General features: G+C 31.5%; 1 protein-coding gene and 1 pseudogene across 1 annotated transcript; one reads left to right on the forward strand and one right to left on the reverse strand.

Annotated features, from left to right (window-relative positions):
- The first annotated feature begins 9,241 nt into the window (after positions 1 to 9,241).
- LYM1 (lysm domain GPI-anchored protein 1 precursor) lies at positions 9,242 to 12,102 on the forward strand. Its single transcript, XM_039030526.2, has 5 exons — positions 9,242 to 10,407; positions 10,690 to 10,807; positions 10,908 to 11,069; positions 11,183 to 11,214; positions 11,542 to 12,102. The coding sequence occupies exons 1-5, from the start codon at positions 9,723 to 9,725 to the stop codon at positions 11,841 to 11,843; spliced, it is 1,299 nt and encodes a 432-aa protein (XP_038886454.1). The 5' UTR covers positions 9,242 to 9,722; the 3' UTR covers positions 11,844 to 12,102.
- Positions 12,103 to 12,168: 66 nt separating this feature from the next.
- On the reverse strand, positions 12,169 to 13,638 carry LOC120076646 (aspartic proteinase nepenthesin-2 pseudogene; annotated as a pseudogene).
- Between the last annotated feature and the right edge of the window lie 10,014 nt (positions 13,639 to 23,652).

Below are 23,652 nucleotides of genomic sequence, written 5' to 3' on the forward strand. Positions count from 1 at the left end.
ATATTTTCTATGAATATGATTCATAGTTATTAAATTTAATATAAATATGATTTATATTAAATGTTATATAATAGAGAAAATAAACTATAGTTTATATTGTATGTGATACAATATTAAAACTATAGGTTATATGTTATATTTGATATAACATATAATTTAATATAAATATAATATGATAAGTTAGTTATCATATTTATTTATATTATTATTATTTAAATAACAAGGAAGGGAGTTGACTCCCTTCCCCATCTTTTCTCTCCATCCACTTTAGTGGTGTGGTTTATTTCTTGATGGTAAGAAGAATAAAAGATTTTTTTTCTTTTTCGACGTTGGTGTTAAAATGATTGAGAGAAAGTTTACAGAAGGGTTCTATATCTTTGAGAGTTCTTTGTAAAAGCTCCCAATCTTCTTCTTCATCCAAATCAAACCTATCCATCTTAACCAAAATAGTCAAAGTCCACCACTTTTGGGTTCTCATTCTGAGAATACCAAGGTAACATTGTGGTTGTGTCCGGATTTTGGTTCGAGAAAATCTTGAAGAAGTCTTCAAGTTGTACATGTTCGAGGGAGAAACGCAAAGAAATGTTCTTCAAAGGCGAGGTTTCTTGAAACCCTTTTTCATTTAAAATCATGTTGTAATTTAATTGTAAATGCATATCTTGTTGTATGTTTACTGTAAACTTTATATTCGATAATTTGTGGAATTTGGTCGATCCGCTTCCACTCAAGGTTCTTCTCATACGAGTTCCTTCAGGATAAGGTGAGCAACGTCCAGGGTCCTTTTCCAAATACCTAGAAGAGTGTGGAATCGTCTCGTAATACACTATGTTGGGCAAAACCAACCTGAATGGTGTAGCGGAAAGATGAAATAGAACACTTAAGGATATGGTAAGAAGTATGATTAGTCATTCTTCTTTACCAGAATCCTTCTAGGGTGAGGCACTAAAGACTACAACATATATCCTTAAAAGAATACCTAGTAAAGCAATAGCAAAAACCCCTTTGTGAGTTGTGGATAGGAAAGAAGCCTAGTATTGGGCATTTTCACATCTGGGGTTGTCCAACTGAAGCTAGGCCTTATAGGCCTATCAAAAGAAAATTGGACTAAAAAACTATTAGCTGCTATTTGGTTGGGTATTTCGAGCGCTATCGGGATTTCAAGTTTTATGATCCCACTTCTAGATCATTGTGTTAAGACGAAAAATACTAGATTCCTTAAGGATGTTGAGTTTTTTTTTTTTAGGGGATGGGGGAAGATAACATAAGGGAGGTTGTCATTGAAGAGGAATTAGTTTTTTTCCTAATGTGGTTATAAATGATGTTCAGACTCCAATTCACGACTTCACTATTGAACCAATTATATAACAAGACAACATTGAAATCCCCGTTGTTGAACCTGAAGTTTAAACTCAACAACTTCAAGAAGTGCCACTAAAGAGATCCATTGGAGAGAGAAGAAATGCAATTTTAAATGATTATATTGTGTGTTCTTAAAAAATATCAAGATGATGTGGACATAATGGAAGATGATCCAATCAACTTCCAACGAGCTCTATAAAGTTTTAAATCTTAAAAGTAGATAAATGCTATGGAAGAGGAAATAAAATCTATGAAAGATAATGACGTTTAGGGACTTGTCGAATTGCCATCAGGAGTGAAACCCATAGGTCGTAAATGGATATTTAAAACCAAAAGGGATTCGCATGGCAATATCGAAAGATATAAGGCTCGTCTTGTTGCAAAAAGTTTTACTCAAAAGGAAGGTATTGGTTACAAAGAGACTTTCTCCCTGATTTCATAAAAAAACTCTTTTAGGGTAATCATGGCACTGTTAGCTCACTTTGATTTTGAGTTACACGGATGGATGTAAAAACTACGTTTCTACATTGATGAGACAATTTATATGGTGCAACCAGAAAACTTTGTGTCTTATAATTCGAAGTATATAATGTGCAAATTGAATAAATCCATCTATGGTCTCCAGCAAGCCTTTCATCAATGGTATCACAAATTCCACAAAGTACTTACCTCCTTTGGTTTTGAGGTGAATATAGTGAGAGATTGGGTATATCACAAGTTTAGTGGGAGTAAATCTATCTTTTCGGTGTTATATGTCGATGACATACTCATAACAAGTAATGAGTTAGGTTTATTACACGACACTAAGAGGTTTCTCAAAAAGAACTTTGAGATGAAAGATCTTGTTGATGCTTATTTTGTATTAGAAATTAAAATACTGCGAGATCGTTCTCAAATATTTTGAGATTGTCACAAAAGAACTACATTGAAAAGATTTTTAGTAGATTTGACATGAAAGGTTGTGCACCAAGAGATATCCTGATAGCTAAAGGTGATAAACTTCATTTAGGTCAATGCCCTAAGACTGTATTCGAGACTAAGAAGATGTAGAAGGTTCACTGTGCATCGACGGTTGGAATTCTAAGTATGTACACGTCCAGATACTGCGTTCATAATTGGAATGTTAGACAGATATTTGAGTAACCCGGGATGAATAATTGGAAAGTAGCCAAACAGATTATGAGGTATTTACAGAGAACAAAAGATCATATGCTCATTTATCGGAGATTAGAAGTTTTGGAGATCATTGGGTATTCAAATTCCGATTATGCTAGATACCAAGACGCTTTGCGATCCACTTCAGGCTATATCTTCGGGTTGACTTGAATAGTTGTATCTTGAAAAAGTGTTAAACAAGCACTTGTGACTTCTTCTACCATGGTTGCGGAGTTTATAGCATGTTATGAGGCATCCAATCATGGAATATAGTTTCGAAATCTTGTTACTGGGTTGTGGATAGTGGTTAGGATAGAAAGACCACTAAAATTATTTTGTGACAATAAATCGGCAATGATGTATTCCAGTAATAACAGAAACAATACGAGATCAAAACATGTTGACATGAAGTTTTTGGTTGTTAAATAAAGAGTTCATAATGGTCAAATTTCAATAGAACACAGAGGAACAAACTCTATGTAGCAGATCCATTGACTAAATGTTTACCACCTGAAGTTTTTTATGAGTATGTTGCTCACATGGGTGTTAGTAACTTTTTTGATACTATGGTTTAGTGGGAGTTTTTTATTGGTGATGTTCTTTGACCTTATTATTTTTTTTTAATATATATATAGAATAAAGTTGACAGTTTATGTTTTATTATCTGAACTTGTTTATCATGCATGCAATTTAGTATAAAGTTTTTAAGAATGATCTCCCTAAGGAATCTGGATAAATTGGAAACAAATACAATCTAGATCAATTTGCATGTAATTTCCATGTTATCCATCCATACTTGATCTATGTCATTGAATGTATTGGAATTTGTGATTCAGGAAGGTTTAGTTACAAGGGTAGTAACGAAATCCGTCTTGATTTCATGCAAAGATGGACCAAATTGAACTGAAGGGGAATTCTATTATTGAAATAACTTGTTTATGCACGGTTAAGGTTTATGTGATTTAATTATATCAAGTACACATACATAGCCTAAGTGGATGATTGTTAGACGTATTTAAATAATAATATGTTTAATTAAAATATGTGCTATATATGTGAATTAATAATTTATCATATTGGGTTATTTTATTAGATCGGACCATATTATGTGATATGATCTAATTAAGGCCCTAGATTCCTAATTAAGTATGAACTTAATAGGTAGAAACCCGTAACTAGTTAATTAGGGTTTAATAAGAACACTAATGTATATTAAGAGGCCTTAGGGCTATAGTCCGTAATATACCAAAACAATAAGTCATCAGTCTTTCTTGAATCTCATCTAGAGAGAAATCCCACTAAGGGCATTCAGAGTTTTTGTTGAGAAATATAATAATCATTTTAGAGCATTGTTAATCTTTCAATAGAATTCGATACATATATATACCTGGCAATTTGGCCTGAATGATCTTAGGATTTATCTATTTTACATAGATGTAAAGTATTTTTGCTAACATGTACTTCATAAGAGGATTCAGTACTGGTAGCTAGCAAGTAGAAGAAGAAGAAAAAGTTCGTGCATAAAAAGGTCTGTTGGCAATGTAGACAATCTTAACACATGGAAAGTGGTTGTCCTAACAAAGTAGATTCGTCAAAAAGTTTTGAGTCGGATGGCTAACGTTGTCTCCGTCGTCATTTAAGGTGACAATCTCTTTGATTGAAAGCAAGACAATATTCATCCTGGTGGTATGTACGCTTTACCATGATAGAGGATGTGATGTTAGCGATTCCATAAGTTTGCTCACGGACATTGACTTGGTGGATATGCAAGGTGTGATGGAAGTTGTGTCGATGACTGAAGGACTTTCAGCTGAGCCAAGTAGGTGGAAGTTACACCATAAATATCAGCATGGTTTATCAGTATGTGACCAAAAAGGAAAATCTTATGAGGTGATATTCCAAATGGTCTACTTTTTATGGTGAAGTAGGTTATAATTCTATGAGATGAGAATTATGGTTGTTGGTGAAGACAATGGACGTTACAGGAGTTGTAGATTCTTCAAATATCTTGCCAATGTGGAATTTATTGGGTTTTAGCAAAATATTAGAAGTGTAGCTGTCCCACATAAAAAAATATTTAGGAAAGTCATAGGTTTGTCTTATATTGAAAAGGTTTATGAAAGTCATGGGTTTGTCCTACATCGAAAAGGTTTAGGAAAATCATGGGCTAGTCTATAAAAGGAATCCATGCCTTTGGTTTTCGTTCGTCCCAGATAGAAACACTTTAAGCTTAGTGTGCTAACTCTAATTAAATTCATTTTGTATTATCTAGATGGAGAGTGGAAAAAAGTTGTGATAGTCAAAAGCTTCGAGAGAATGTTCTTGTACTTGGGATCGGGAGAGAAAATTGTTCTGTGTGTTTGTAACAATTTTTTATATAGTAGATTTCTTTCTTGTGGCCTGTAGTTTTTCTTTGAGTTGGGAGTTTTTTCACTTCTTGTGTTTCCAGTTTTACTACTTTCTCTTAATTATTTCTTTGTTATTTTCCTGCTTATTTCCGCGGTTGAAGTGGAAGATATTTTCCAACACTTCTCATTCGGTAGAAGTAGAAGGTATTTTCCAACAGTTCTCATTCTCGACATAAGTGGAAGGTATTTTCCAACACTTATCCTTCTCTCTTTTCGTTTTGTTTATTTCTGCTACTCCTTTCTATTGCTCTTCTTTCCACCACCAACAACCTCGTTTGCTTATTTCTTTGCAGTTGACGTTCCTTCGTTGTCTACATTACCGTCGCCACCGTGGACATGTATTTGGGTTTGTTTAGGTGAGCATCTGAGATTGTTTTGTGGGCTTTTGTTAAAGTTTTGTTTTCCTTTTTTTTTTTTTTTATGGCTTGACTTCAATTAAATATAGTGCATTTGGATTGGTTCAACTATTTTTAGATTTGTTTTGGTTTTTTTACACGGGTTTTAATCAATAAGGGTATTTTAGATATTTGTTAATTCGTATTTTTTATTTTAAAAAATCATTTTGCTATTTTTACAATTTTGAAAACGTTTTGCTATTTTCTATATGAAAATTTAAAATTTACTATTTATCTTATCATTCTTCTTCATTAGGCAGTTTGTATTCTCTTCATTGGGCAGTTTGTATTCTCAGAAATTAAAGAAAAATTCGATAACTTTTAAAGTTGCATTTTGAATGATGGGGGAAAACATTGGATTTATTACAAGGATGCACATGCTCATCAATAAACAAGTTGATAGAAAACATATGAATAAAGAATAACCATGTCTCATTCCAAAATTGTATGTTCAAGAGGATAAAAGAGACATATGCACGATACAACAGGGTCTCGTTTTAAACACATATATATATATATTTATTACGTGTGTTACGTATGTTTTTCTTTGAAAGTTATTTTAATTCAAGATTTTAAAATATTTGGATTTTTAATAATTAATAGAATCTTGATTGTCATTTTTTAATATCATATTTGTTTTAATTAGTCACTATTTTCATAAGATATGAAATATTTGATTTTTAATAATCAATGAAATCTTTGCTGGTCTGATTTGAATTTTAGATTTAGTATTTTTAGTTTAATGAGTTTTTTATATTTTAGTCTTTTGTTAATTATTCATAGGCTATAATTGTGGAAAATCATTTTGCTATTTTTCTAATTTTGAAACTTTTTTTTTTGTTGTTATTTTTCAAAATAGAATTTTTGAAATTAAATTGGTGTCTTTTGGAGTTGTGAAGTTTGAAGGTTCATGGTGTTATAAGTTTAATAAAGCACAAAATTGACATTATTTAATGGTGGAGTCGGGAAGTCCTTAGATGAAACCAGAAGTGGAATTCACAACTCCAATTTCTATAGTCAAACATCTCAATAGATTTTAAAATCTTAGTTAGGTTTTTTTTTTCTTCTTTCGGTAATATACTTAAGAAAAAAAGATAAACATACGTAATTCAACTAACATGTAATATATGTTGACAACTAAAAGATTTGTGGTTTGATTACCTACCTTTAATATACTAAAAATAATTAAGAATAAACAATGAGTATTTTTGCTTTATTGTCTATTTTAAAATCTAATAGAACTTTTTAAAATAAAAAGTGATAGTCTTAAAGAGTTCATATTTCAAATCTAAATTTAGACCATGTCTCGAAAACTCATTTAAGAAAAAAGTGAAAACGACAGTAAATCAATGGTCACAATGTCACTCTACTTTTTGGATTTATTTAATTTTAATCTATGTACTGTTGAATTTTAATATATATACTCTCGATTAATCTTAAATTAAGTCATTTTTGAAGTTTTGTCAATAATTTTCATATAATAAAATATTAGAAAACAAATTATGTGAAAAAGAAAGGTATGCAATGCATATGTTACAACAGAAGGCAAGAGATGGTAGAGACTAAACCTTAGACTTGTATGACTCCGATGCCATATCGATGAATTGATTATTGATAATCACTTAATTTACAATGAAAAATATATTGATTAAATATATATAAAATGTAGAATACGTAAGGAATGTCTAAATCGAGCTTATAAATGAGCCTAAATTAATATTCATAACTTATGATATTCATACACTGTAACACGCGAAATCTAGCTTTTATAACATGAAATTTATGATCATGATTTAATCAATTTCAAGTAAACTTAAAATACCTAATTTTAGGATTTATTTTCAATAAATGATTAAAATAACAAAAAAGAAAGAAATGGACAAAAAATATGTTTTAACTGAAATAAAAAAAAAGAAATAGACAAAATTAACGAGAATAATATATTGGCTAATTAATGGAGAGGCCTTTTTCGTGCATCAGCAATTCACTAATGTCAAAACTACCCGCTCTACCATTTTCTTTCCAATAATATCTGATAACTTACGCGCAATCTATAGAGCGTACGCTTATACATTCGATCTAATCACACATAATTTTTTATTATTATTTTTAAAATACAATTTTTAAAAAGGAAATGGGCAAATGTACATTCTTGTCAAGTAGGGTAGTAGTAGGGATGTTAAAAAAAATCGATGATCCCGAAAATTTTGATCAACCAAATTCAATTTATACGATTTGGTTTGAGTTGGATTCAAATAAATTAAGATTTTATAGATTGAGTTAGTTCATGAATTCATCTTAAATAACTAAAATTAACCTGGATCAATTCGAATTTATTATTGATTTTTAAAAAATTATGACTTTTTTCACTTATAGTACTTATATATACATATTTTATTGGAGAATTTTGAAAATAAAAAAAAAATAAAAACTATTTACACAAAATAATAAAATATTTTTTTTTTATGAAAGCTGGTATAAGTCTATCTGTGTCTATCGATGATGAAAACTAAGTCTACTAGTATCTATCGATGATAGAAACTGATAGAAGTCTATCAGTAATATTTGTTAGGCGTTGATCGAAGTATATTAGTGTCTATTAGTATTTTTTTTACTATCTCTGTAAATAGTTTAACATTTTTCCTATTTGTGAAAGTTTATCTATTTTATTATTATTTTCTTGGATAATTTAGTCTCCAACAATTAAAAGAACAATGTTTTAGCACATTCAAAAGAAAAGTTTCATAATATAGATTGAAACTGAAATGCCAATATATACAAATAATTAAATAATTTTTATATTAACATTTTACTTATTTTTATAAAAAAATTAAATACATAACCCGAGTACCCGAACTAATCAAACCCTAATGTTTCTTGGTGCAGTAGATTGGGTTCATTGTTTAATAAAGTTCTATTGGATTGAAAAAACTTGCAACTCAAACAATTGGGTTGGGTATAAAAAAATGCTTTTAACTCAACCCAAGTCAACCCATAAACACCCCTACATAGTGTGAAACTTGTTCAGTTTTAATATTATATTCACAAATTTTCAATTTTAATTTATGTAAATTTAATAATCGGCTAGTTTATTTTCAAATTTTTTATTATATGTTAGCATTTTTTTTATCATAAATATTGAAAGACGTATTCACATGTTTTATTTTCTTACATTAAAATTATTATTGTTATTTAATCCATTGCGACAAAGTTAATTTAAGGACTAGATTTAACCTTTATTTTTTAGACAATGTTAAATTTTAAATTTGATTTTTATGATTTTTAGAATGTTGGAATTTTGTCATTGTAGTTTATAATTAGACTTAAGTTTATGTGGTTTGATAAACTACTATTTATAAGAATTGCATCAAATCATAAGCACTATCGTCAAGATTTTATTTAATCATAAGGATTAAACTCCAACTTCTAAAAAGCGATTGATCCACTAACTTCATAAGTCAACGTTAAATAAAATAAATCAACTTCAATAGAATTAATCATTGAAGTTTGTCCATTCATCGAAAAACTTTATATTCATCTTTTTCTTTTTTATATTTTTGTAATGTAAATATTTACGACTCTTAATCCAAACATAAATTTTATAATTCTAACGTTAGTCTACATTTCATAACCTAATTCAGCGCTTTAAATTCTCTAAATTATAGGACTAACATTTTAATTTAACAAAAAAAAAAAAGGGGAAAAAACCAAAAATTATTTTCCCTCAACGGCGCCTGAAATGAAATCCTCGTCGGGCCCACTGAAGATGCCAATGCCACCACCGTACCCGCAAAAAAGGCAAAAAGATGAAATCTCCAAAATATCCCTAACCGGAAAAAGAGCAACCTAGATTAAGAAAAATAAGAAAGCTGGAAACGTCGTCGTTTGAAAGCTGTAAAAAAGCGGGAATTTTGAGCTTTCCGATGGGCAAAGAAGTCCAAAGAAAAAACTCGAAGATCGAGATTCTGACTATTGTCTGTTCCCTCAGTGGAACATACTTGTCTTCTTGCCCTCTCCAAAGCTTATTCTTTCCCTCTCTTCTTCTTCTCCTTTTCTCAAAAACCCTAAAACCCCTTTGAATCCAAGAAAGAAAAGATATCCATATTCTTCAGAAATTTTGAAGCCCTTGTGAATAATTTCTCTCGGTACTGTTTGCAGAACAAAAAAGTATTTCTTATCCAATGCGAGGAATCCCATTTGCCTCGAATTTCATTTTCCTCTCTGTTTGAGTTTCAATTTCCTCTACTTCTTGGAGAATAGTAAAGTAGAGGAAAAGGCGGAAATACCCCATCATTTTGATATCTGATTTGGAAGGAAAGGAGTAAGAGAGAGAGAGAGATCTATTTCTCTCTGTTATACTCTGTTTTGTTCTTAGAGAACTTGACAGAGAACAAAATCTTTCAGAATGGCAGATCAAGTGCTATGTAGTGCTTGCAGAGCTTTGAATTTGTTTTTGTTTGTTGTTTTAACATCTATTTTGGCCAATGTAGCTTTTGTTTGCGCTAAATCAACTATAGAGCCATGTTCGAACTCCGATTCTTGCAATGCCCTGCTTGGTTACACTCTCTACACCGACCTCAAGGTTTCTGAAGTTGGTTCACTCTTTCAAGTCGATCCCATTTCGATTCTCACCGCCAACGCCATAGATGTTTCATACCCAGATGTTGAAAATCACATTCTACCTTCGCAGCTCTTCATCAAAATCCCTATTTCTTGTTCTTGCGTTGATGGGATTCGTAAATCGGTTTCTACTCGGTACAAGACTCGCCCTTCTGACACTCTTTCGTCGATTGCCGATTCCATCTACGCTGGTTTGGTCTCGTCAGATCAGATTCGAGAGGCTAATTCCATCTCGGACCCCTCTCTTCTCGATGTTGGACAGACCCTTGTTGTGCCGCTTCCTTGTACTTGCTTTAATGGAACTGATAATTCGTTGCCTGCTATTTACTTGTCTTACGTTGTTCAACCTGAAGATACTTTAACTGGGATTGCTTTTAGATATTCGACCACTATCACTGACTTGATGGATGTTAATGCCATGGGCAACCCAGCGATTAAGGCTGGTGATATTTTGGCCGTCCCATTGCCAGGTACGTTATAAGTCTTCTTTGTTTTCTGTTTCAGAAATTTTGGGACATTGATGTTGTTAATCTTCATTTACATGTTCAATGTTTTGTTGAAATCTGTAGTTGATTTATGATGGCCGTGAATTGTAAGAAACTAATGATGTCTAGATGGTTTGCTGAAATTTGGCAGTTAAAAGGAAATGAAGTGATGAACGTGCTATGTTTTAGTCATTAGACAGACTTCTGGGTTCATAACTAATTGTTTCTGAAGTTGTGGGGATGATTGTTGCTTCTTCTTCTTTGCAGCTTGTGCATCTAAGTTTCCTACGTATGCCACCGACTCTGGCTTGATCGTGCCCAATGGAAGCTATGCCATTACGGCGAGTCATTGTGTGCAGTGTAGCTGTGGACCAGGGAACCTCAAGTAATTGAGCAGCTTTTTTTTTTTTTTTTTTTTTTTTCAGTTGATATGGTTTTCTGATAATTGATGGATTTAATTTGCTTAACTGTTTGTTTTGAAACAGTATGTATTGCATGCCTGCTCCCTTTGCTGTTTCTTGTTCGAGTATGCAATGCAGAAACAGCAATCTAATGCTTGGGAATGTCACTGCACAGCAGAGTAGTGCAGGTTGCAATGTTACATCTTGTAGTTATGGTGGTTTTGTAAATGGCACCATATTGACGACGTATGTCTCTTTTTCTTCTCATTTGGTTTCAAGGTTTTTGATTAAGTTGGGTATGCCATTGTGGAGAGTTTCATTCAAATAATCTTTATGATTAATCTATATTTATTTCACAGGTTGTCTTCGATTCTTCAGCCTCGATGCCCAGGTAATTGTTCTTTTTGTTTTGGTTTAACCTTTATGCCCAGAAAACTTACCTTTCAGGTTGTTTCGTTTGGTGGGTTCATCAAAATTTTAAAAGATCGTGAGTTTTACCGGTTGATAGTTGCCTTTGAGCACTTGTCCAAAGTGCTCTCAATGGATTATTTATGTTGATTGGTAAATTCAAGATAAAATGTTAACTGTAGAAGTTCAAACAGATCCATTTTGCCTCTTTTGGAATTCAATTGAAAATCAAAATAATCACTTTAGCATCTATGTAAGTTGTTAAATGCAAACCTTATCATGCTTTTCTTCATTTCAACCGAATTTGCAGGGCCACAGCAATTTCCCCCACTTAAAGCCCCCCCTACTACAGTAATCAGAGATACAAACTTTGCACCTGCACCTGCTCCTCAATTTGATGGCTCCGGATCACCTGCACCCGGGTCAGGATTGATCCCTTCAACAACTGGTTCTCTCCCTGGACTCCCGCCAGCTAGTGGTCCCGTTGGTAGTACTTCTGGGATGAACTCCGCCCCTTCCTTTGCTTCCTCATTGGTGAATCCATTAGCTAGTATCCCTGCTGCCTTTCTTTTATTTATCATTGTCAATTTCTTAACATCATTTTCATTGTAATTCTTTTCATGGTGGGGTGACTTCATGGTGGGCTTTGTATTATTTGTGGTTTATATGTTTTGAGATTTTTCTCCTGTATGCTGGCTGTATGTAAACCGTTATTTATTCTTCCCCATCGAGACTGATGTATGAATGCGGCGAACTGAAGGGTTTTTGAGGTCATTTCTTTGTTTTCTTGTAATTGTACTCTTTCTGTCGTAGAAGATACTGCACATCGCTGTGATTGTTTATGTAAGATTGATTTATTTTCAACTTGTTACATCCATTCCAACCTTGCTATTTAAAGTTACCGAGTTGGAAAAATATGTTTCCAGTTAGACACTATGCAATTTAGAGAAGTTTTGCAATATTATCTTAGTGTCTTACTGCTTCAGATGCTAGTTAAACAAAGAGCAGAGATCTGGTAGGACCAATGTTATTCAAATGATACACATGATCATTCAGTTCTGACTTCTAGTAATCGAGCTGTGAACATTGTGTGGGAATGAATGATACAACTTTTTTTTCAAGGTCATGAAGAACCAACATATTTTGATGTTGCATACTGCCGAAAATCGACAAACCTCCTGCAGCCCCCATTGCTAAGCACACAATCCCTAGCTCCTCATTGACGACCATATAATTCTCGACTGGGAGCTTTAAGTCGAGATCCTCAAAATGAAATATCAAATCAGGCACATCAAGTTTACTATTGTTGTGGGAAGGTAGTTGAAAGCAGAGGTCAAGACCAATACTTGACCAAATCACTTGGAGGTTTGTCTGTGAAGCAAAAACTGGCTTCAGCACATCAAAGACATCCTCTGTTATATACGTCATTGATGTGCCAGAATCTATAATCATGCCGCCACTGCCATCGGTGTTTAGTCTAAATGACGAGGATGGGACGGGCAAGTACTTTTGGCCAACTGTGATTCCTTGTAGAGATAGATAGTAGTAAGATGGATTGTATGGATTTTGTATCAGTGGCGTGGTCTTGATGGCTCGGTTGGTTGTATTGTCAATGCTTGTTGAAGATCCAAAAACCAAGCTCCCAGTTCCATTTAGACTTAAGCAGTAAGAAAATTTTTTAATATGGAGCTGCGAAAGAAGCGACAATGGTCCTCGGTTGAACCCTACTATGCCAGCACCTTGCGTCAAACCCTTTACATGGTTCTTTATCCCACACCCAAAAGCTATGTCTGGTGTAGAAACTTTCTGGTTTGCTCCCCCAAGCGTCAAGGTCTCGAACGCTAAATAACCTGTAGTGAAAGACTCGTCTGCATAACTAAACGAATACTCACAACCATTGCTGGAACTTGAATTTGTCAATTCCTTGCATAATGCAGCGGAACGAGTAGCATTAGCGAATGAAGATGATTGTGCAGGATCATACACCGGGGTCGGCTGCTTAAAGCATTGCAAGCATGGCTTGCACTGCGTCCAAACCAAGTCACTGCCAGTATCGAAAATGGCAGAGAATGAAATAGGAGGCGTACCTAGTGACAAGTTCATCAGATAGCTTCCTCGTTGTTCAACAACTGGCATTCGAACTTTCAAATTACTTATGATCATCTTATTGAAATTTTGTATCCAGGTCTTGTCGCGCTTGATTCCTCGTCGTAGTATTTCGAATTTGGAAAAATTCCAAGTAGCATCAACGTGTGTAAGATCAAAATGAAATCCAGGTTTTAGTGAACTTTCACTGAAAGCTGGCTTGGAAGAGAGAAGTGGCAACAAGAGCAGTAACAAGAAGCAGAAATTTGCCATTGGCATCAGAAATGATCTTATTTGAAAAAGATTGCAAATGAGTGGAAGGACATATAGCCAATATTAATTTGTATATATATATATATATATATTTTAAAAACACATTGATATTAGTTTGTGATTAATACTTTACCATATTGTCTCAAATCTACTTTGTCTTAGACATTCCATACTAATGCTAAACAATTCATGTGAGGCTAATGGTAAGTTCCATAAGGATATGGAGTTTTCATGGAATGTTTATTTCTAGTATTGGATAACAAACATTATTGATTTCTTTAGGTATGGACGTAGTAACACGGTGTAAGACTTCTTTAAGTATATTTTAGAGAGCGGTTGAAATCAAGTGAATAATAGCAGTTACGAGATTTTATGGATCACCAACATAGGGAGGGTTAAATTAGTTATTTATAAAAGTTCAAGATTTTAATCGATACAAACTACCAAGTTTATGGATATGAATAACTCCCCCCCCCCCCCCCCCCCCCCCCCCCAAATTATAACAAACGTTTGAAGTGGCTCTTACTGCTAGGAAATTTTATTTTTTAAATGTAACTTAAATGTTCAATAAATCTCTCCATCTGATTTGTCTTAAAAAAAAAAAGAATTCAATCTATTTTACTTCAGTTGTTCACATAGTTAAATGAAACAAAAGAGAAAGCAAACTTCACATAGAGGCGAATATAACAATCACGAGATAACTCAACGGACATAAAACATTTATCATCAACCAAATGGTCAAAGTTCAAATCTCTAAATAGTTCTGAGTTCTAGCTTCTAAGCAGTTATTCCAAGCACATTATAAGGGTGTGTTTGAGAGTGATTTTAAAATGGTTAAAATTAGTTTTATTATTTTTAAAATCACCGTGAAACATACTTTTAATTGTTCAAACCTAATTTTGATGAAATGAAAATTATATTTAAAAGTATAAAATTCAATATTAAATTAATTTCAAGTAATTAAATGCGTGCTTCAAAGTCGTGGTGGATACTGGATTTCATGTGACGGGCACAAATGTATATATGGTTAGAAGTTTAGCCCATAACTTCCCAATTTGTAGTTATATATATAACTCCTAAATTTTTAAAAATGTCAAATAGGTTCTTGAATTTTTTATTTTTATGTTTTATAGTTTTCTAAATTATCAATTTTGTATCTAGCATGCATGTCTTATTTGAATATATTAAAAATTAAATATAATTCATTGTGAAGTAGAATTAAATGTAATTTTAAATGCATACAATATCTATTTAAGTATAACAAATTACAAAAAAGTTACAAAATTATTATAATCTCTTGTAGAATTATTCATCTAGATATATAAGCAAAAATCAGTCCATTAATTTTTGTAGAATAGTTTTATAAAGATCCAAAATATTTATATATTTCTATATGTATGTGTGTGAGAATAATTAAACTGAAATTAATTTTTCTTGGTATATTTCAAGTGTACTAAAAATTAAATGCTATATATATATATTTCAAAATTTAAAAAGAAAACATTATAAATGAATAATGTGAATAATTCGTTTAATTAGAATAAATATATTTTTCTGAAAAAGTAGAAATATAAAATTTGTTAGCAATTCATTGTAAATTAAAAGTTAGAAATTAAAACAAATATATAAATATACATAATAAAAACTAAAACAATCAAAATTAAAAATAAAAAGAAAATCGACTCACCTAAGATTCGAACTATGATCAGATGCAGGAGTGATCATTTTACCATAGGGTGTACAACGGTTGGTTGGAATCTGTTTTTCGACCATATCGCCACCGAATTGACTATGGTTGGTTTAATATATGTTCAAATCGATCTCGACCGTCGAAGAGTGCAAACCAACTATTGGTCGGTTTTATTCTTTGATTTTTTTTAAAAAGTCTAGGGTGTTCATGGTTGAGTTGAGTTGGGTTAAAAGACTTTTTAGACTTTTTAGACCCAACCCAATTGTTCGGGTTATAAATTTATTCAACCCAAATAACTCTTATTAAAAAATAACCCAATCCAACCCAATCATGAAATATTTGGGTTAGGTTGGTTCGGGTTAATCGGGTCATTTGTTTAAAATTTTGTTCTAAAAAGAAGCCCAACATAAATATGTAAAAAACTTATTTAATTATTTTCATATATTGAATTAAGATTAACAACTCATTTTCAATTTAAATAGTGAAAATTTTCTTTCTAAAATACAAAGAAACTACTTTTAAAAGTTGTTGAAGAATAAATTATTAAAAAAATATTAAAATTAAATAAAATTAAAATCAATATATGGATAAATATTGTGTTATAAGTAATAAAAAAACATATTTTAAAGGTAATAATAAATTTGGGTTTGTTCGGGTTGATTTGAGATATATCAGGTGAAATCTTGAACCAACCCAACCCATAAAATTTTCATTTATTTGAACCCAACCCAACCCAAATGAGTAGATAACCCATCCTAAATCACATGGGTTGGGTTGGGTTGATCGGTTTTTTCGGGTCATCGAGTTTTTTGAACACCCCTAATAGTCGGTTTAGATTTTTCACAAACCAACACCGACCAAGTCCTCCTCTTCTCCGACTGACTGCCTTCGATTCGGTCGGTCGGCTTTGTCGATCTATCATGCTCACCCCTAATTTTACCATGGGCTAAACCACAAAAGCAACAACCAGTTATGTGTTTTAAATGGAAGCACAATATATATGTTTACAAATGAATGCTACACATTTTTTGAAATTAATAAAAAACAGTATACATATATGTAAAATGTCCTGATTCAGGGGCATGTATCCTCGACCCTTTAATAGATCCATCCCAACTTCAAGTGATTTTGAACATGATAAAGATAGTTTTTACAATTTGAAAATTACTCTTGAATGACACTTAGACTTGCAAGAGTGATTAGACCAAAGAGCTTTTTACACATATAAACTAAATAAATAGGCTCAACTATATAATTGTCTAAACTTTCCTATTTTTTTACGTGAATTATGTTAGCTTTAGGGATTCAATCAAACCAAGTATTTTGATGATAACAAACTTAGATTTTTTGTACTAATATTTTCAGTGTTTTAGAGTCACTATCTTGTAGAGCTTGGAAAGACGATTCCAACGCAATTTGAATCGCTCAAATCGAAGTTCAAACGAGAAAGTTATAAGCAAAAGAAGATTGGAGAAGAAATCCAACGTGGCAGTGACACGTGGCACCTTGTTGACGTGGCATCCGACGTGGCACACAAACGGTCAATATTGATGATGTGGCGCTCCAACCGATCACTTTTTGATGATATGGCAGTGACGTGGCGACCGTGGACGAATGAGATAATGACAAGTGGCAGCTGATATTTAAAAAAAAAGGGGAAAAGGAGGAGAAATTGTTAGATGCGCGGATCAATAGTATGGTGACACGTAGCGTGGTTGAAGATTTTTCAGCATTTTCAAATTTGATTTCCTTCCTAAATTTTCATCCTTCAAATCATTTTTATTCTCCAAATCTCAATAATTCCAATCTTTCAAAATTCCTCTCTTAATTACAAATTCTTTCATTTTCAATTCCTCTCTTAATTATAAATCCTTTCCTTTTCTATTTTTATTCAATCCCCACCCTTCATTTGCAATCATATCCAATGGCCAAAATTTATCCCTCTCGCCTATAAATTCGACTTGATTTTACTCTTCACACACCAAAAAAAGCTATCAAGTCTTAAGCTCTCAATTCTCTCTACTCTCAAATTCTTGTCCTCCTTGCTCCTAAATTGGCCTAGAGTTATTTTTGTGAGTTTTTTTTAGTGCTCAACTTGTGTATTTAGCCTTCAAGAGGTAATATTGTGAGGTTTTCTTTTAATTTTTGGGAATTGTATTAAGGTGTGGGTACACCTTGGTTGTGAGAAAAAGAAATTGGTTTGATCCTGAACAAAAAATCTGAGTTTGTTATCATCAAAATACTTGGTTTTAATTGAAGCCCTAAAGCTAACAATCTCCTCTTTTTTATGATGACAAACCACCATAATACCAAAAATACTTCTCTCCCTTTTCTTATAACAAAAAGATATACAAGTGATTTTTCTCCCCCTTAATCATACAAATAATGCTCCCCTCAATAAATTAAAATACATAAATTCATAGAAATATGAATAATGTTCCCCTATCAAACATAATTTGGCAATTCTAATAATATCAAGTGCAAGTCTATTTTTACAAAAGGCTTCTTCATTTAATGCCTTTGTAAGAATATCTGCTACCTGATTCTCAGTATTAACATAATTAATGACAATATTCTTATTTTGCACATGCTCTCGAAGAAGATGATATCTAATATCTATATGCTTTGTTCTAGAATGTTGAATGAGATTTTTAGTTAAATTAATTGAACTAATATTATCACAAAAGATTGATACTTGTTCAAAATTTAAACCAAAATCACGCAACGTTTGTTTCATCCATAAAACTTGATAACAACAACTAACAATAGCAATATATTCAGCCTTAGTAGTAGATAATGCAACAGAATTTTGCTTTTAATACTTTTTCTATCAATTAGACTACCAGAAAAATCAGAGGATACCATAAGCCTAAATCAACGGTACTAAGCAAATATTTAAAAATTCTTTTTACAGTATACAAGTGCGATTCTTTAGAACATGATTGAAATCTAGCACACATGCATACACTAAACATAATATCAGCCTACTCGCAGTTAAATAAAGCAAGGATCCGATCATACCTCTATAAGCTTTAATATCTACGTTTTTACCTTTTTCATCCTTATCAAGCTTTGTAGTAGTACTCATCGGGGTCTTTGCTACTTTTGCATTATCGAACTTAACCTTTTGAGTAGATCCCTTGTGTACTTTTCTTGATTTATGAAGATTCCATCTTCAAGTTGTTTAATTTGAAGCCCAAGGAAGAATTTAAGTTCTTCCATCATGCTCATTTCAAATTCACTATGCATACACTTAGAAAATTCTTCACAAAGAGAAGAGTTAGCACCAAATATAATATCATCAACATAGATTTGCGCTAATAAAATATCATTATCTTTAATTTTGATAAAAAGAGTAGTATCAATAAGTCCCATTTTAAAACCATTTTCTAGAAAAAATTTACTCAAACGGTTATACCAAGCTCTAGAAGTTTGTTTAAGACCATAAAGTGCTTTATTTAATTTAAAAACATGATTTGGATTATCAAAGCTTTCAAAACCAGGAGGTTGTTCAACATACACTTCCTCCATTATGAAACCATTTAAGAAAGCACTTTTTACATCCATTTGAAATAAAGTAAAATTCTTATGAGATGCAAATGCAAGCAGCATGCGAATAGATTCTAATCTAGCAACAGGAGCAAATGTTTCCTCATAATATTCCTTCTTCTTGACTATAGCCTTGAGCAACTAGTCTAGCTTTATTTCTAACAATATTACCAGATTCTTCCATTTTATTTCTAAATATCCATTTAGTACCTATAACAGGATGATCACTAGGACGCGGGACTCGTTCTCACACATTATTTCTTTCAAATTGATTTAATTCTTCTTGCATAGCAATTAACCAGAACTCATCAGATTCAGTATCTTTAAAAGACTTTGGTTCAATTTGAGACATGAAAGCAACATTATTTAAAGCATTTAAAGAAGAACGAGTTCTTACCCTTGAGATACATCACATATTATTAACTCCTGAGGATGGTGAATGGAGAATCTCTAATCCTGAGGGAGGGATTTTTCAAGCTCTTTCTGAGATTCATTTGATACTGCTTCCCTATCTTTAATACTAAAATCTTCAACGGGTATTTCTAATTCATCACTAGCAGAAACTTTATTAGTGGCAACATGTATTTCATAAAAAACAGCATTCATTGACTCTTCAAGTACATGAGTTCTTTTATTAAAAAACTCTATATGCTTTACTACATGTAGAATATCCTAAGAATATGCCAATGTCCATTTTTGACTCAAACTTTTCAAGTTTCCCTTTGTCTTTCAAAATAAAACATTTGCAATCAAAGACTTTGAAATAGCTAATATTTGGAGTTTTATTATTAAAAAGCTCATAAGGAGTTTTATCTAAAACAGGTCTTATTAAAACACGATTCATTACATAAGATGTAGTATTAACAGCTTCAGCCCAAAAAGATTTTGGTAAATCATATTCATTAAGCATGGAGGTAGCTAATTCTTGTAAAGATCGATTTTTCCTTTCTACAACACCATTTTGTTGAGGTGTTTTTGGAGAGTAAAAATCATGAAAAATTCCATGTTCTTCACAAAAATTTTCAAAAGAAGCATTTTCAAATTCTCCTCTATGATCACTTCTAATTTTCGAAATCATAAAACCTTTTTCATTTTGAATTCTTTTTGAAAAGCTAATAAAAGATTTTAAAGCTTCATCCTTATGAGATAAAAATAAAACCCAAGTAAATCTAAAAAAATCATCAACTATAACAAAAGTATAATGTTTTCCACTTAGACTTGCAACTCTAGTAGGTCCAAAAAGGTCTATATGTAACAGTTGCAAAGGTTTAGAAGTAGAAACAATTTTCTTTGGTGTGAAAGAAGACTTAGTTTGTTTACCTATTTGACAAGCATCACAAATTTTATCTTTTTCAAAGTTTAATTTTGGAAAACCTCTAACAAGGGATTTCTTAGAAATATTTGAAATTAAATGCATGCTAGCATGACCTAACCTTCTGTGCTATAACCACGAATCATCATGCAATGCAGATAAACATTTATTTTCTACTATAGGACAATCTAATAGATCAATAGTATAAACATTTTTATCTCTATTTCCTACAAACAGAACTTTTCCATCACATGTATTTTCTATTGTACAATTTTTATCACTAAAAATTACTCTATATCCTTTATCACATAATTGACTAATACTTAATAAATCATGCTTTAAACCATCAACCAAGAAAACATTTTCAATAAGAAAATTCGAACCGTTACTAATATTACCTTTGCCAACAATCTTACCATTTTTATTGTCACCGAAGGTAACGTATCCTCCCTCTTTCTTTTCTAGGTATGTGAATTTTGTGTGGTCTCCAGTCATATATTTTGAACATCCACTGTCCAAGTAGCACTTATTCTTTATGGATCTCAAACATACCTGAGAGAATTAATTCTCAAGATGTAACCTTAGGTACCCAAATTTGTTTGGGTCCTTGGGGGATAGCTAACAAAAATTTAGGAATCCATCTCTTTTCATTCATAATATTGTTTTTTCTTAAATTGCATGTATAAGCTTTATGACCATGTTTTCCACATGCATGACAAATAATAGAACCTTCTTTGACAAAGTAGTTTGTAAATTTTTTTTGTTTTTGGTGAGGTTTATAACCTAAGCTACTTTTATCAAATATGCATTGTTGCTTGCCCATCATGGTATCTAAATTCTTTTTCCCATTTATAAACTTTAAAAGAGTAGTTGAAATATCTTCATTTTTATTTTCTAATAATTTATACTCTTCTTTTAAAGCATGCAAATTTGATTTAGATAAATCTAGATCTTTTCCTAATGTTTCATTTTTCTCTTTTAGATTATCTAGCTTAATTAATAAATTATTATTTTCAAGAGCTAATTTAGCATTTTTCTTCCTAAGAAACATATATTTGCAACCCAGTTTTTCAAATTCAATTTTAATTTCATTATATGCATCAATGAGCTCATCAAAAGTAAGATTTTTAGGACTTACCTCATCATCGTCGTCGTCGTCTCCAAAAGCCATAAAGCACAGATTTGCTACTTCTTCCTCTTTTTCAGATTCGCTTTCATCGCTTTCGTCCCAAGTAGCTTTCATGGCCTTCTTGTTCTTCTTTAAAATGGTTTTTCTTTGAGGACAGTCCCACTTCATGTGTCTGGACTTTTTGCATTCATAATAGATAATTGTATCTCTGTTGCTCTTTTCTCTTTTGCCTTCTTGATTGTTGACTTTCTTTGAGAAGTTCCTTTTCCTACAATGCTTTTTGAACTTTTTGGTCAAGTAAACGAACTCTTCATCATTTAGTTCAGCTTTAATTTCAGAGTCCTCTTGAACTTGAGTGGACTTTAATGCTAGGCTCTTCTTCTTTTTGACATCCTCTTCCACATTGGCCTTCATGATTATCTCGTGTGTCATGAGAGATTCAACGAGCTCCTCCAGTGGAAGTTTTGAGAGGTCTTTTGCTTCTTAGATCGCCGTCACCTTAGCTTCCCAACTCTTAGGCAATGATCTAAGAATTTTTCTCACATTTTCAGAGGTGGTATAAGATTTTCCTAATCCCTTCAAAGCATTAACAATATTAGTGAACCTAGTAAATATTTCAGATATAGTTTCATTTGCATCCATTTTAAACAATTCATAATTATGAACTAACATGCTAATCTTTGACTCTTTAACTTGATTAGTTCCTTCATGAGTTACTTCAAGCGTATCCCAAATTTCTTTAGCAGAATTACATGCAAAGACTCGATTAAACTCATCGGGACAGAGTACAAAACAGACAGTTCATGGCTTTAGCATTAATAGAAAACTTCTTTTTATCTTCACCATTAAACTCTTTTTCTTCCTTAGGAATATCTTTATTATCAACTATCTTAGTAGGAATTAAAGGACCATTAGAAACAATTTCCCATAGATTATAGTTAATAGAAACCAAATAAATTCTCATCATAGTTTTCCGCCATGCATAATTATTTCCATCTGGCCTAGTGGTAGATTGACCCACCATACCCATTTATTTCAGTAGTTGTCATAAGCTCGAACAATTAAGTTTTTCGAAAAAGGAAGAGAATATAATAATTTTTTTTAAAGATTTTTATAAAGAGAAATATTTTTCCAAAATTTAGATTTTAATCAAAAAGATTTCAAAGATTAAGAAGTAGAAAAAAAAATGATGGTTTTAATAACCAATTTTCAAAAAAAATTCTAATGAAAACGGCTTTTAAAACTCAAATTTTCAAACTTTTTGCAAAAATTAGAAAAATTTCAGATTTAATAAGATTAAAAAACAGAAGGTAAAATCAAGAAAAAAAATTACAAAACCTTTTTGAAATAAGAAAACAGAGCTACCCACTCTGATACTAATTGTAGGATATAAAGGGTTAACTACCAATTTTTTAAAAAATAATTTTATCTTCAAACAATGCTCAATAAAGTTAACCCATTAATTTGATTAAAGAAAATTTATGCAAGACAAAACCTAAATCATGCAAGCTATGATAACTTCAAATTTAAAGACAATTTAATCAAGGATAAATTTAAATAACACACTAAAAATTAAATCATGCAATTAGGAAATATTAAAAATTAACTAAGACAAGAAGCAAAAAAAATTGAAAACAAGAAATAAAAGAGAGAGGAAGAGAAAATACCGTGAATAATTAACGGGCTATTATTTTACAAAAAAGAGTCCGGTCTAACTTACTTTTTAAGCCCTCCTTACCGTTCATTTTTTTAAAAAATAAATATATAATAATAATATTAAAACCAAAAGACGGATATAAGGGAAGTTTCTCGTGGTTATGAACTTTCCAAAACTACCTTCTTTTCAAAACCTACCAAACTAAGGAAAGTTCATAAAAAAAATAAAATTTGTTCCCCACATAAATGAAAGCAAGAATCCACAAGAAACTTTGAAGGAAAGAACAAGGTGAATTTGATATATACAATACAATATATTCGATATATATTTGAATTTTCTACAAAAATAAATCAAGTTATATTTGATAAGTGCATGAATAATATCATCTTATATTTCAAACAATATATGTGATGTACATTTACATTTTTAAGTATATTTGTAAACACACAAAAAAATAAAACCACATTATATATTATGTATGTTTACATTTTCTAGGATGTTAACATTATATTCATTATTCAGTATATATTTGAGATCTCAATTGGGAGGAATCGATTTTAACTAGAATAGGAAAGAAAATAAATGAAATTTTGTAAAATGAAGGAAAAATTAATTTAAAATATTATGCATTAAATCAATATAAACCGAAATTTATAAATAACAAAAATAAAGTAAAAAATCGAAAGTTATATCAATATTGAAAAATTTTAATATTTTGAAAATTTT

The sequence above is a fragment of the Benincasa hispida genome, chromosome 4 (assembly GCF_027475165.1).
Source record: "Benincasa hispida cultivar pf3 chromosome 4, pf3_genome.v1.1, whole genome shotgun sequence".
Classification (NCBI taxonomy): domain Eukaryota; kingdom Viridiplantae; phylum Streptophyta; class Magnoliopsida; order Cucurbitales; family Cucurbitaceae; genus Benincasa; species Benincasa hispida.

Excerpts from the sequence above, each read along its gene's own strand:
- LYM1 (XM_039030526.2), top strand. The coding sequence starts at position 9,723 with ATGGCAGATCAAGTGCTATGTAGTGCTTGCAGAGCTTTGAATTTGTTT. Across the intron at positions 11,070-11,182 it reads AATGGCACCATATTGACGAC|GTTGTCTTCGATTCTTCAGC; the intron begins GTATGTCTCTTT and ends TTTATTTCACAG. Across the intron at positions 11,215-11,541 it reads TCTTCAGCCTCGATGCCCAG|GGCCACAGCAATTTCCCCCA; the intron begins GTAATTGTTCTT and ends CCGAATTTGCAG.